This window comes from Pseudorca crassidens, chromosome 9, assembly GCF_039906515.1.
Source record: "Pseudorca crassidens isolate mPseCra1 chromosome 9, mPseCra1.hap1, whole genome shotgun sequence".
NCBI lineage: Eukaryota > Metazoa > Chordata > Mammalia > Artiodactyla > Delphinidae > Pseudorca > Pseudorca crassidens.
Genome location: NC_090304.1, coordinates 840,697 through 853,485, shown reverse-complemented (window position 1 = coordinate 853,485; position 12,789 = coordinate 840,697). Strand labels below are relative to the sequence as shown.

At 67.1% G+C, this 12,789-nt stretch overlaps 2 protein-coding genes across 17 annotated transcripts; both read right to left on the bottom strand.

The window, feature by feature from the left end:
- Nucleotides 1-14: 14 nt before the first annotated feature.
- On the bottom strand, nt 15-3,636 carry CRACR2B (calcium release activated channel regulator 2B). 15 transcript variants are annotated; one of them, XM_067747830.1, is made up of 9 exons: nt 3,185-3,629; nt 2,995-3,106; nt 2,385-2,568; nt 1,774-1,920; nt 1,555-1,645; nt 1,323-1,415; nt 947-1,113; nt 683-754; nt 15-463 (listed from the first exon to the last, which is right to left on the bottom strand). In XM_067747830.1, the coding sequence occupies exons 1-9, from the start codon at nt 3,347-3,349 to the stop codon at nt 280-282; spliced, it is 1,215 nt and encodes a 404-aa protein (XP_067603931.1). In that variant the 5' UTR covers nt 3,350-3,629; the 3' UTR covers nt 15-279. The 15 variants fall into 15 exon arrangements, with proteins under 15 accessions (XP_067603931.1, XP_067603935.1, XP_067603930.1 ...); XM_067747834.1 differs by having other exon boundaries at nt 947-1,135; nt 2,995-3,633; XM_067747829.1 differs by having other exon boundaries at nt 2,995-3,630.
- Nucleotides 3,637-6,265: 2,629 nt separating this feature from the next.
- On the bottom strand, nt 6,266-11,289 carry PNPLA2 (patatin like phospholipase domain containing 2). 2 transcript variants are annotated; one of them, XM_067747846.1, is made up of 9 exons: nt 10,962-11,289; nt 8,945-9,177; nt 8,797-8,862; nt 8,231-8,440; nt 7,924-7,984; nt 7,623-7,808; nt 7,386-7,518; nt 7,058-7,180; nt 6,266-6,963 (listed from the first exon to the last, which is right to left on the bottom strand). In XM_067747846.1, the coding sequence occupies exons 1-9, from the start codon at nt 11,146-11,148 to the stop codon at nt 6,693-6,695; spliced, it is 1,470 nt and encodes a 489-aa protein (XP_067603947.1). In that variant the 5' UTR covers nt 11,149-11,289; the 3' UTR covers nt 6,266-6,692. The 2 variants fall into 2 exon arrangements, with proteins under 2 accessions (XP_067603947.1, XP_067603948.1); XM_067747847.1 differs by having other exon boundaries at nt 7,632-7,808; nt 10,962-11,288.
- Between the last annotated feature and the right edge of the window lie 1,500 nt (nt 11,290-12,789).

Below are 12,789 nucleotides of genomic sequence, written 5' to 3'. Positions count from 1 at the left end.
CACAGGAGGCCGAGGAGGTCGAAGTCAGTGGACTTTATTTGGAAGAGGGAGTTTTCTGCTGGTTTTGATAGGATGGGGGTAGGGTGAGGACCGGCAGGGAGGCACGGTGAGACCCTGACCACCCAGATTAGTTCCTTCACGTCTGCAAGTCAGGCAGGCCAGGCAACCTACTGGGTAGAACCCACAGCCAGGATGGGCAGCCCCCAGCCACGAGGAGTCGCCTTCAAGGGGCAGCTTCTCCGAGTAACCAAGTAACGCCCAGTGAGTCACTCGGGCTGGTCAGCGGGCACTGGGAAGGTGGCCAGAGCCGCGTCTGGGGGGGCGAGCCCAGCTACTACAACAGCAGGAACAGCAGCAGGTGGGCCCCAGCAGGGGGGCCGTGGTCAGAGCCTTCCTGCGGCCACTGCCCAGCCGCTCGGCCTCACAGACGTCCCTCTCGTCTCGTAGCCTCGTGTTCAGCTCCCTGGGGAATAGGAGTCCAGGGGTTCTAGAGGTCTCAAGAGGCAGCATTCCTAGGTGGGGAATGCAGGCACGGGCTCTGGCGCTCCCTCAGACCAGAAGAGAGGTGTCTGCCTGGAGCTGCAGCATGACGGATGGAGGGCAGACACAAGGAAGGACTTCCTCGCAGTGGGATGGGGCAGTGAGAGGGACTGTTTGGGAGCTAGGAGCTGGGCTGACGCACCTGAGCAGTTCCAGTTGCCGCAGGAGGCTGAGCTTCTCTTTCTGCATGTTCCTCGAGACCGCGACCACGTCTCTGCAGGACGGAGGTGGTGATTTGGGTGCAGGGAGGCTCCTCGGGGTGCCCCACGACCCCCTGGAGGACCCTGCCCCACGGAGACCCTGGAGGCGGGGCTGGGACGGGGTGGGATGGAAGCCCTGGGCTCCAAGCGCGACCCTTCTCGGAGTCCGCCCCTGAGGGCCCAACCGCAGCCCCGCCCCCCAGCACCGTTGGGTTTGCTCCCGACGGCCCAGCAAGTCGCTCTCCAGTCTGCGGAGCTGCTCTTGCACCCCTTCCAGTTGCGCCCGCAGCGCCTCGTTGGCCAGCCACAGCTGGGCGTTCTGCGCCTGAGCCTCCAGCTGCTCGGTGGTCCGGGCCTGCAGCTGCTGTTCCAACTGGGGTGTGGGGGGATCGAGGCTGGAGAGAACCCCCCCACGTCCCCGGGATGCTGCGTTTGCCCCTGACTCCCAACAATTCCGGGGCTGGGAACATAGGCCCAAGGGCCTCAAGGACGCCGGGGAGTAGCATGGGGGACGGTGAGGATGAGGCCTGGGCTGGACCGCTGTGCACGCCTCCCGGCCGGGACCGCCAGGCAGCCGCTCACCTCCCGCTGCCGCAGCCCCGCGCGTTCCAGCTCCTGCTCGCGACTCTGCAGCTCCAGCTCTAGGCGGCTTCTCCGCTCCTCCCGGGGGACGTCCTAGGACGCACGGGGACACCTGAGCCCCCTTGGCGGCGGAGCGGCAGGGGCGCGGGTGGGACCACTTCGGAGAAGGCGGGGCCGGGGAGACCCGCGCGTCCGGGGTTGGGCTGGGCGCGGGGCGGCGCTGCGGGCCCACCTGACTCCGCAGGCGCCGGCGCTGCTCGCCAAGCTGCCGCTCCATATCTTCGTACAGACATCGCACCGCCCTCTCGTGCTCGCTCTCCCGCCTTCGGGAAACCAGGAGTAAGACAGCTGCTTAAAACCTGCCAGCGGTACAGCCCTCGGCCCCGCCCCTACCACCTCGCAGAGCCCCTCCGCCTGGCCCTCAGGCCGCCCCCAGCCCCCCAGCCCTCACCGCCGCAGCGCCTGCTCCAGGACCTCCCGCTCTCGGGCCGCTTCCTCCAGGCAGGCCGACGCCTGCATCAGAACGTCCTCGAAGGAGCCCAGCAGTTCGGGTCGCTCACGCTGCAGCTGGGTCCAGAGCGTCCGAATTGCCCGCTGCCTGGGGGTGGGGGTGGAGGTGGGCGTGGGGGTGGGGGGTGGGAGGGCAGAGGCTGAAGCTGAAGCGGGGACTCCCCACCCCACCCTGCAGGGTAAGAAGCCCCCAGAGGCCCCCGTAGTCTTGCACAAGCTGGGCATCCCTCTCCTGGGTGCTTTCACTCCTGTGGGGGGCCTGTGCCTGTGCGGGGCTTGTGTGGCCAGGAGGTGTGTGTGCGTGGGGCTGTGTCCTTGTGTACACAGGGCTGTGCCTGTGCTGGGCGCAGCCCTGGCTGCTGCCTCCTGAAATGCAAATTCTGTGGGAAATCAGGCCCGGCACGCAGTAGTTGCAGCTGAGAGGGAAGGAGCGGCCCAGACCTGGTCTAGGGACCTTGCCTGGGAACAGACACGCAGGCAACGCGGACAGGCATCATGCAGGCGGACAGAGAGCAGGTGAGGGTGACGGGAGCCGGGCCAGTGCCGACTCACTCGCCCAGGACCCGGGCCACCCCCAGCTGCTCCAGCGCAGAGCAGAATCTCTCCTCGTCCTCCTCCTCCAGGGAGCCCCGGGGGCCTCGCACATCCGACCAGCCCGCCTCGAAGGTTTCCTCTGGAGCCCGAGGAGCCTGGGAGGGCAGAGCACCCGGGGCAGGCTCCACCCCCACCAACTTCCCTGTGGGCATGGGAGGGAGAGATCACCGGGCTTTGGGTCACCACCTCCAGCCCAGCCCACCCCCGCCCCCCGCATATCCTGCCCTTTCTCTGAGCCCAGTTTCCTGTTTTTCTTCCTTATTCTGGTCCGATTCTTGTCCTGGGAATGGGAGGTGACAGCTGGGCTCGGGCCAAAATGAGGCATGCCTGGCTCCCAGTCCCACCTGGGTTTGGGTCAGGGAGCAGGTCATCTCCACATATGCCACAGCATCTGGGGGGCTTCCCGTGGTGCCTGCGTGTACAGACACCAGCCTGTGCTCCGGAGGGAGGCCAGGGAGAAGCACGGCCTGCCACCCTTGTGGGCTGTGGGCCCCACAGAGTCCAATATGTGCCAGCGGAGGGTGTCTGAGCAGCGGGGTAGGGGGTGGGGCTCAGGGGCCGGGCTCACCCAGGCCAAGGCAGAACTCCCGAGCGGTGAGGAAGCCGGTGTGCGCCTGGTCCAGACTTTCGAACACAGCCTCCAGCTGTTCGGGCGTGAGGGGCAGGTCGCTCTGCAGGCCCTGGCCGGGCAAGGATGGCAAGGCTGAGTAGCCAAGGTCAGCCCTGGGGTGGGAGGCCTCTTGGAGCTGGGGGCTCACCTGCAGGTCGTGCCGGGTGATGAAGCCCTTGGCCTCCTTGTCGCACAGCAGAAACAGCTCCTGGGCCTGCTCCAGTGTCGCTGCCAGTGGCCCTGGGGCGTGCCCCTTGTCCCACCCCTCCTCCTCCTGGTTCTCCCCAGCCCCAGGCTTCCCGGGGCTGGCCATGGCGGGGGTCTCAGCCTTGGGCACTGTGAAGCCAAGGAGAAGTCAGGGCCTGAGCAGAGCTGAGAAATGAGGGGAGAGGAGAAGTGTAGGCAAAGAGGGTGACGGGCAAAGGTGGCTGAGGGCTAAGGTGGAGCGGTGGGGATGGGAAGGTGGAGGCCCAGAGAGGAGGGGCAGCTGGGGGAGGTGTGGCCCAATTGCAGGTGGTGGGGCTGGCGCAAGGTGGCATGGGTGGAGCCTGCAGGCTCAGGGCCACCCAGGGAGCCAGCCGGTGCATGCTGGGGGGCGGGGGCAGGGGTGGGGGGGCAGCTATAGATCTTGTGATGGAAAATGAGGAGGTGGGGGCTTGGGTGAGTGAATGGTCAGCCGCAGAGAAGCTGAACAGGTCCTGGAGTCGGGGCCTGGAGACTGGGAGGGCCGGGCTGGGCCAGTGGGAGTGTCAGCCTATCCCGGCTGATAGAGTCCTTAGCCTCTGAGTCTGGGCCTCTGGGCCTTGCTTCCAGCCAGCTGGCAGGCGGGGGAGCTCCTCCCTCCCTGCCTGCAGCCCCGCCCACCGGCACCAGGCCCCAAGGGGTGCAGGTGCAGGGTCCAGCCTGGGCCACGATGCCTTCTGTGGCCCTTGTCAGGAGTAAGCTCAGAGTCTAGCTTAACAGGCTCTCCTGCTGGCACTATGCTCTCCGCCAGACTGGCCTCCCTCCCCATGGGGGCGCCCTGCCCCCTAATCAGACCATCTGTCATTCCCACGACACCTGGACCCCAGAGTTCCCAAAGCTAACCCCCAGCGTGGCGACAGCCCCCGGCCTGGGACCCTGTGGTCCTCGCCCCCCAGTCCAGGACTGTGATTCTCTCTCCCCACCCATTCCTGGGGGATGCGGGAGGCGACCTCCAAGAGGGCAGGGCTGAGAAAGGCGGAGAGGAGGGGACACAGGGGCGGAGACGTCTCCGCCTCACGCCGTCGCCTTCCCCGGGCGGGCTCCACGGGACCGGGGGACCATCCCAGCCGGAAGCTGCGCTGTGGCCGGGCCGGGGAGCGGGGGGGGGGAAGGGCTGCCTGAGCCCCCGTACCCTGGGACCTAGCCCACTCTGCCCCTGCAGTGCGTGTCCCAAGGGGCCCCGGAGCCCCTGACCACGACACGCGGGGATCGGCGCGCCTGGCGGTGACGGGGGTTGCGGGGCCAATGCGGGCGGGGGGACGGGCCGGGCGGCTACCTGCGAGCTTTGCCACCGCACCTGCTGCACACCAGGCTGTTCTCCTGCGGGCACCGGGACCCCGGCAGCGATGGCCCTGGCGGAGCCGCCGCCGCGTCCCCACCGTGTCCCCGCCTCTCGGCATTGCCCCGGTGGCCCAGCGCTCGCCTCATAGCCCGCCCCGCCCCCGCATACGGCCCGACCCCCGAGTGTCTGTCCTGGCAGAGTCCGAGCGCAGAGTGGGGGGATGACCCTGGGGACCCTTCCTGCACAGGGCCAAAGTTGGGGGGCAGTCCTCAGGATCCCGATTTAAGGCGCCAAAGTGTGTGCACGAAGAAGGCAGGAAATAGACCAAAATATTCTCAACGCTTTTCTCTAGAAGTGGGGTGACTTTCCTTTCTTCCCTATACTTCTCCAATTTTCTTTTTCCATTTTTAAACAATAAACGCGTACTATACAAGAAAATGGTACTTAAATCAGCGGCATAGATGCCTGTGCGTGTGAGGGTGAGTGGCTGGGGGTGGGGGGAGCAGAGGGAGGTCCTCGTCTCAGCAGGTGCCCCAAGCACTCCTTTGGGGGCATAGCCCTGCCTCAGGTTCCTGTTGGGGTAGGGCTGCCAGAAGGTTCTGGGTGGGGCCTGTGTGTGACCTTCCTGAGGTGGGGGGAGAAAAATCTTGTCATCTTCCCAGGGGTCCTCCTCCCCGGCCCCAGCCTGGCACCCACCTGGAGGGGCTGGCCTGGCAGAGCTGTCCGGGCAGCGCTGGGGCGCTGGAGGCCTCTGCCTCTTCAGGGGCCTGGGATCCTGCTCAACTAGAACAGGTTGGGCCTATAGGACAGGACCTTGAGACCAAGGTGGGGGTGGCCCCTGGCACAGGTGCACGGGGACTGGCTGAGCCGGCTCTCCCAGTCCTGCAGTCGCACTACCGACCGTTATTGTTGGCTGGGGGCTACTGCCGCTGCCCCGTGCCTCGAGGAGAAAGGGCAGGAGGGCAGGTGCCGGCTGAACCCGGCAGGACTAAGCGCTCTGGACCTCCAGCCAAGTGCCCAGCTCTGCTCAGGCGCCCGTTACCCCATGGGCCCTTGTGATCACCAAGGAGGGCTGGTTACATCCCCTCAGACTGCCCAGGCAGGGCAGAGAAGGCCTTCGGGAAACCTCATCCCCCCCAGAACAGGATCCAGCCCCCTTTGGCGCACACCTCGCCCCGCCCAACGTTCCAGATCCCTCCTGTATACCTGCAGGAGACTGGGGACACAGTGGGGGGGGGAGGGGGACAGGGGAACGAGGTGTGTGCACCTCGCAGTGAGGCTCATGGGTGACAAGGGCAAGACCCGCACCACCCACAGAGCCTTGGGCCAAACACCCCCAGTGGAGCAGGCCCCCAGAGCTCAGCTTGGGAAATCAGCGCCACGCCCCCAGGGCACCATGGAGCAGAGGTGCAGACACCACCTCGGTAAGAAACTAAAGAGTTCTGTTTTTATCTTGCAAGGATCTTGGTCCCCGATACTTCCACTGGCCCTTAGAAAGCTGTGCCCAAGGGTCCCAGGCAGAGGAGCAGGCTGAAGCCTAGGAAGCCCGCAGTGCTTTGAGGGGGGAGCCCCAGGCCCGGCTGGCAGGGCCGGAGTGCCAGGCTCCAGGAGAGCGGGAGCCCAGGAAGTGGCCTGAGGCTGGACGCTGTGGGGGTCAGCTGGGGGCAGCGGGGGTGGGGAGGCGTCACCAACGAGTGAAGGAGGTAAGGCTGAGCGGCGGCATTTATTACATCTGCTTTGGCAAAAATAAATAATTCACACACATGCTTCGGCCAAATGAGAAAAATGTAGAGGGAGGAACAGGTGCAAAGTTCTCAGCAGTAATACTGCACTCGCGGGTGTGGGTGCTGGGCAGGGGCCGCAGGTGCAGGAGCCCCCAGCCCCAGGGCGGGGCCTGCAAGGGGAGGTTAAGGCACAGACAGGGGGCCCTCTGCGAGGGGAGGGCTACTCCACTCCCCTCCCTCCTCAGTGCAGCGAGTTAGTGGTTGGTTGACAGCAAAGCCCCCTCGGGCAGCGTGAGGGACCCCCATCTCCTCTCTCTGCTGGCCCCGGGGCCCCACCTCACGGGGCAGGGAAGCTGGGGGGCCCGGCCCTCGGCACCGGGGGCGGGGAAGGCCGGAGTGGGCGGCTCTCAGCAAGGGGGCGAGCCGGGCGGGTGCTGCGGGGGCGCGAGGGCCGCGCCGGCAGGGGTGCGCATGCGCAGGGCGTCCTGCGGGAAGGCCGCGTTGGCGCAGAAGAGGCCCAGCAGCAGCTGCCGCTGGCACTCCTCCCACTTCGCCAGCACGTCCCCCAGCGACAGGCTGTTGCGCATCCAGCTGGGCAGCGCCTCGCTGTAGACGGCACAGGACAGCGGCACGGAGGGCAGAGACCGGGTGCGGCGCAGCTCCGCCTGCTCCGACAGCCTGCGGGCAGGGAAAGGACCGAGGGAGGGAGGGAGGGCTTTCGTGGGGGCCCCTGAAGCTGCAGGCGGGGTGGACAGGGCAGCAAGGAGCTCACCTGGAGGGCAGGTGGCTGCCCAGCTTCCTCTTGGCGCGCATCACCAGGTACTGGCAGATGCTGCCCGTCTGCTCCTTCATCCAGCGGATGTCCTCGGGAACGTCGGGCAACCACTCCAGCAAGCTGGGGCGGGGCACAAGGCATGGCCTCAGGGGCTGCGGCCCAAACCTCACACCCGCCCCAGCCCACCTCCGTCTGTGCCTGGCTTCTGTGCCCGACGTGGCATCTCTGCAGCCCCTTAAACCGGCCGCCTTTTTCTTCCCTCGAGTGCCCACCACCCGGGGATGACCCAGAGTTCGTCCCTGCACCCCTTCCCCCTGCCCCGCACCGGATGGTAAAGGACACGGCGCTCTCCAGCGGCAGAGTGTAGGGCACCATCATGGCCGTGGCCAGACGCACGGGCAGCATGTTGGAGAGCGTGGTCAGCAGGTCCGTGGGTTCCATGCAGGCGTCCAGCAGGGCTGTGGGTGCAGGAGGGAGGTTGGTGCGAGGTCGGCAGGGGAGGGAGGTGGAGCCCAGGACCCCTCTGCCCCCCATCCCCCCAGGTCCCCCCGCTCCCGCCAACCCCACATGCCCTCGTTGAGCCTCGAGGGCAGGTGCTCGAGGATGTGATCCTCCCCAGGTGGCTGCAAGTGGTCCTTCACTCCGGTCCTCTCCGTGGCCACCTCGGCCTCCTGTGCATCCTCATCCTCGGGGGCAGGAGGGCGGGCGGGAGGCAGCGCCAGCAAGGGGTCGGGCCGGTTCAGGAGGCCTGGGGTGGGGCGGGGGGGGGGGACCCGATAGGCGATCAGCACGGCTGAGGCTGGCTGGCCCACAGAGGACGGCCACGCAGAGCCCACCCGGCTGCCCAGGCAGCCCCCACGCACCGTTCCGCCGCAGGAAGCGCAGGCCATCCCTGTAGCCCTGCTTGCACATCTCTCGAAGCACCTGAGGCAGGGGGATGCATAAACTGGGGCAGGGGAGCCAGACGTGCCTGATAGAGTCCCCAGTGTCCCTGAACCACCACCCCACCCTGCCCCACTGCAAGCTAACTTGGATTCAGGACCAGGTCCAGGGTGGACAGAGGCTGGACGGGTTGCCCCAGTGGAGAGGCTGTGCGGGCTGTAGCCGGGAGAGGCCCCCGGGGAGCCGCCCCCGGCGCCCCCGGTGCCCGGCGGGGAGGTCTGGCCTCACCAGGGGCTCGGGCGGGAACAGGGCCTTGGAGAGACGGTAGAGGTTGCGCAGGTTGAACTGGATGCTGGTGTTGGTGACGCGCAGCTCGTGGATGTTGGTGGAGCTGTCCTGTGGGCAGATGTCACTCTCGCCCGAGAACGGGGACACTGTGATGGTGTTCTTGAGCTCGTAGAGTGGCAGGTTGTCTGAGATGCCGCCATCCACGTAGCGCTGTGGCAGGGACACGGGGTCACACGGGGACAGGCCTGCAGGGTGAGCTGGGCTGCCCCCCAGCCACCTCAGGCCCCCCCCAGTGGCTATTTCATTTGGGCGTTTCACCCACTGGGCACTGGCCACTGAGCAGATGGCCAGACGGTGGGGGGTGGGGAACAGCCACAGGAAAGGTGCATCTGCGCAGGGCTGGCCTGGGTCTTGAGTAACTCTGGGGGAAGTGAGGCAACGGGCAGAGGCAGGAGTGAGGGGCCGGCGTGGGGAGGCACAGATGGCTTCCTCCCCGCCTCCCTGTCCCACAGCCCACAGAGGAGCAGACTCTTGTCACCCAGGGAAGGTGCCCAGGAGATACTCACTACCCCCTGGAGGGAAGGAGGAATGAGGCCACAGTACACAGGGATGAAAGTGCTGCAGACGTTGGCCTGTGGGGCAGGGACAGAGGGAGACAGTGAGCAGGGGCCTTGGGGTCCCTACTGAACCCCCAGTGTGGCCCCCAGGGCCCACCTGGATGAGCTCCTCCTTGGAGTTGAACTGGGTTATAATGACGTTCTCGCCATCGGAGACGCGGGTCAGGGAGATGCCCAGGCGGCCGCTGGCGCGCTCGTGGCCGTCAGCAGGCAGGGTCTTTAGCAGGCAGCCCCGAATGATCTTCACCAGGTTGAAGGAAGGGTGCAGTGGGCCCAAGAAGCGCTTCCGGGCCTCCTTCGACACCTCAATGATGTTGGCGCCAGCCTCCCCTGGAGCAGCAGGGGCAAGGGTCAGGGGCCAGCACTCCTGGGCTTCGCACACTCCCCAGGGCTCCAGACCCAGGGTCCACGGCACAGACTCTCGGCACCCCTTTCTACCCTAGAGGAGTCTCAGCGTCCACCGTGGAGCCTGGCCCACAGCTGGGGCTTCTGCCACCTGCTCCTGGGGAGAGAGGGGCTGCTGGGAGGGCAGACAGCTGGGGCCACGACTTACCCTCTGCCCGTATTTCCCAACTGCCCGCCCTGATCTGTGAGTCACTGGGCCTGGCATGACATGGCGCCCAGCCCCCACCCCGGGGAAGGGTAGAAGGCAGAGGCTCAGCTCTGACCAGGCTCAGCCTTCACCGCTTGGCCGGATCCAGATGCACCGACCCCAGCGCAGCCCAGGGGCCCCACAGGCCCAGGGGCCTGAGGTTGGACGTAGCGGGGCCGCATCACCTGGGGAAGCACACTCGCATCCCACTGCAGCCAAGAGCAAGCAACCCCCCGACACTCCTCCTGGGGGCCCATGGGCACTGGCCTGGGACAAAGCCAGGGTGGGAGCAGGCCCAGGGCTAGTCAGGGAGCAGCAAGGCCTTGGGGAGGAGCTGAGGACCATCCCCCAGGTCAGGAGGGAGGGCAGCGTGGAGCCAACACCCGCCAAGTTGTGGGGACTCCAGCTGCCCAAGACCACTCCCACCCGTGAGAAAGAGGATTCTTGGGAGTGGGGAGGGGGAGGCGCCATGGGACCATGTCCTCAACGAGGTACCACGGACCTGAGACCAGCACGGCGGTCTGGGAAGCACTGGCCTGAAAGCCTCCGTGAGGAGGAGGGGCAGGGCCACAGTGGTGAATTCCCAGGTCCCAAGAATGCAGAGCTGTGCTCCCTGCACCCCACCCTCCTCAGGGGAAAGGCCACCGGCAGGGTGCAGAGGAGAACACTGGACAGGCTCCTGATGGGCAGGGCATTCCAGAAGCTCATGACCCCTCTGTTACTTTGGCTGCCCTAGTCGGCTGGGGGCCGGGCAGCACTCCCAGGACTCCTGGAGGACTCCGTGTGCTGTAAACATCACTCGCGCTGGCCGCCGGAAGCGTGTGGGTGGAGGAAGCCGACTCCGGGGCTGCAGAGTCCTAAAGCACCTCTCACCCCACGGGGTGGGCAAAAACGTCTGGCCGCAGTCCACAGAGGGCCCGAGGCCCACAGTGGGCCGTGCGCCAGGAAGGCGAGGGCGGCAGAGAGCTTGCGCTGGACGGGCCCACGCCTGACCTGCCGGCTCCTCCTCTAGGCGCCCTCGGGAGGCACCAGGCCACAGTGCCCGGACGCGCTCCTCAGAGGCCAACCCTTTCCCAGCCCCGGGGCCATGGCAGTCCGGAATGCCGTAGCCCCAGGAGACAGTGACCGCTGCCACCCGGCCGGATGCCCGGGGCAGGAGGACGGCCTAGGCCTCTACCCCGACTCTCGCGGTCCCGCCCACGAACTACTTTCTCTTTCCAACGAAAGAGCTCATGCTGCACCTGCCCGCCCCCCAACCTTTGCGCCCGAGGGGCGGGTCCTAGGCGGCAGCCTCCGCTCAGAGGCGCACAGGGCCCTACCCCAATCCCCGGGCACCCTCGGAGGAAAACAAGGCAGGCCCCGCCCCTCGTCGGCGTCCGGCATTGGAGCCTCGGTCGGGGTCCCGGGCAGAGACCCCAAGGCCCCCACGGTCCCCGCGGCCCGGCCCGCTGCTCTGTGCGGACGGAGCGGGGCGCTCCGCGCTCACGAAGACCACACGCCAGCCCCCGCCGGCCCCGCTCACCCAGGCAGGCCCCGGTGACCAGCGCCGTGGCCGTGAGCGCCCCGGCCGAGGCGCCGTAGATGTGCGTGGCGTTGGCCACCAGGAAGGACGCGTGCTCGCGGAGGCAGGAGGCCACGCCGATGTGGTAGACACCGAGGAAGCCGCAGCCTGCGAACGAGATGTTCCACGTCGTCTCCCTGGGGAACATCGCGGCGGCCCGCCGGGCTTCCGGGCTCCGCGGGCGGCCGGCCTCGCTGTGCACCGCGCGCTCGCCGCTCGCTCTGGAGCCGGGGCCAGAGCCGGCAGGCCGGCCCCGCAGTTGCTGTGGCTCGCGGTCTCAGCCGGCGGAGTTGGAGAAGCTGCCGGGGGAGGAGGCGGAGGCGGCGATTTTAGCGGGGGCGGGGCGGAGCCGGCACGCGCGGCCCAATTGGGGCGCGCGGGGAACGGCCGCGCCCTCGGGGCGGGCCCTGGAGCCCCGTCCCTGGCCCCGAGGGCCCACCCAGGTCGAAGCCCGGCCCCGAGGCCACGCCCCTCTCCGGAAGCCCGTCTCGACCCAGAGACCCCGCCCGGAGCCCCGGCCCAGGCTCTGAGACCCCCCTCCCCGCCCCCCCACCACCACCTCGCCGCCCGCTGTCCAGGCCACTGGGCCCTGAGACGCGACACCTGCGGCCCCGCCAAAGACACTGGCCAGGCCCGGACGAGAGTCCAAAACCTTGACCTCCCGCTGCCTCCCCTCCTCCCCACCCCGCCATCGTCGACGGCGGGAGGGGACACCAAGTGGCCCAGAGGTGTGGGGATGGTCGAGCTCAGGTCCAGGACGACCGCAGTCTGAGCTGGATACCCACGAGGGGAGGGCCCTGCTGTCTGGGCAGCATCCGCCCCCTCCCTCGGGGGTCGGCCTACAACACCAACCCGGGACACTGCGGAGCTCGCCGAGGGTCAGGGACCTGAAGGACCCACCGACTCATCCACAGACTTACTTACCCATGAACATACAGGGCGCACGCGAATCACACACAGACCTCTAGAGATAACATCGGCGTGGTAGACCACACCGGACATCCCGACCCAGCCCTGCCCGCCACGCGCCCAGCTCCACCTTGGCACTAACCTGGGTTCGACCTGCGTCCTGCCCCAGCTCCTCAGGCTGTGGGGTCTACGTGGGTATGACTCAAGCCCTGTCCCGCCTAATTGCCCCAACAGGTGGAACATTCCTGGTGATGTCACCTCCTGCCCGCTTCCGCATTTTTCTCCTGGACTGTAGGGCAGGCCTAAACTGGCTTGGATCCAGGGGCCAGCCCTGCACCTCACCCCATCTCCCAAACGAGGGGCTTGTCTGTGCTGGGCAGTGGGCAGCCAGTGTGCATCTGTCTCCCCAGGAACACTAGCTCCTCTGGCTGGAGCTTGGCTCAGGACCCAGCTTGGGGCTGCACGACCCCCGGCCCCGAGGCCCAGGTGAAGCCAGAGCAGGGCCTCCCCAGCACAGGGCCTTCTGGCGTCATGCCCCCCAGTCCTCAGCCTCTGTGCTCCAAGCCACCCATGCTTAGCACCATGTGCGCCTGGCATGGGGGCCAGCACGGGTGCCCGTGAGCAGTGAGCAAAGTCAACACAGACCCTGCCCCACTTGGGGGAGGGAGTGGGAGCGATGGTTTCTATTAAGTTCAGATAAGGACTGAGAAGGGCGAAGCGTGTGGACACTATTAACATGGGAAAGCAAAGGGCCACCCACCTACAGGACGTTCAAAGGCCCTGGGTGGGGGAATTAGGAGAGGGGAGCCCAGGTCTGGGTGCTGTGGGTGCTGGGAATGGGGAAGGCAGGGGGATGAGGGAATTTGACTTAGAACCCCAA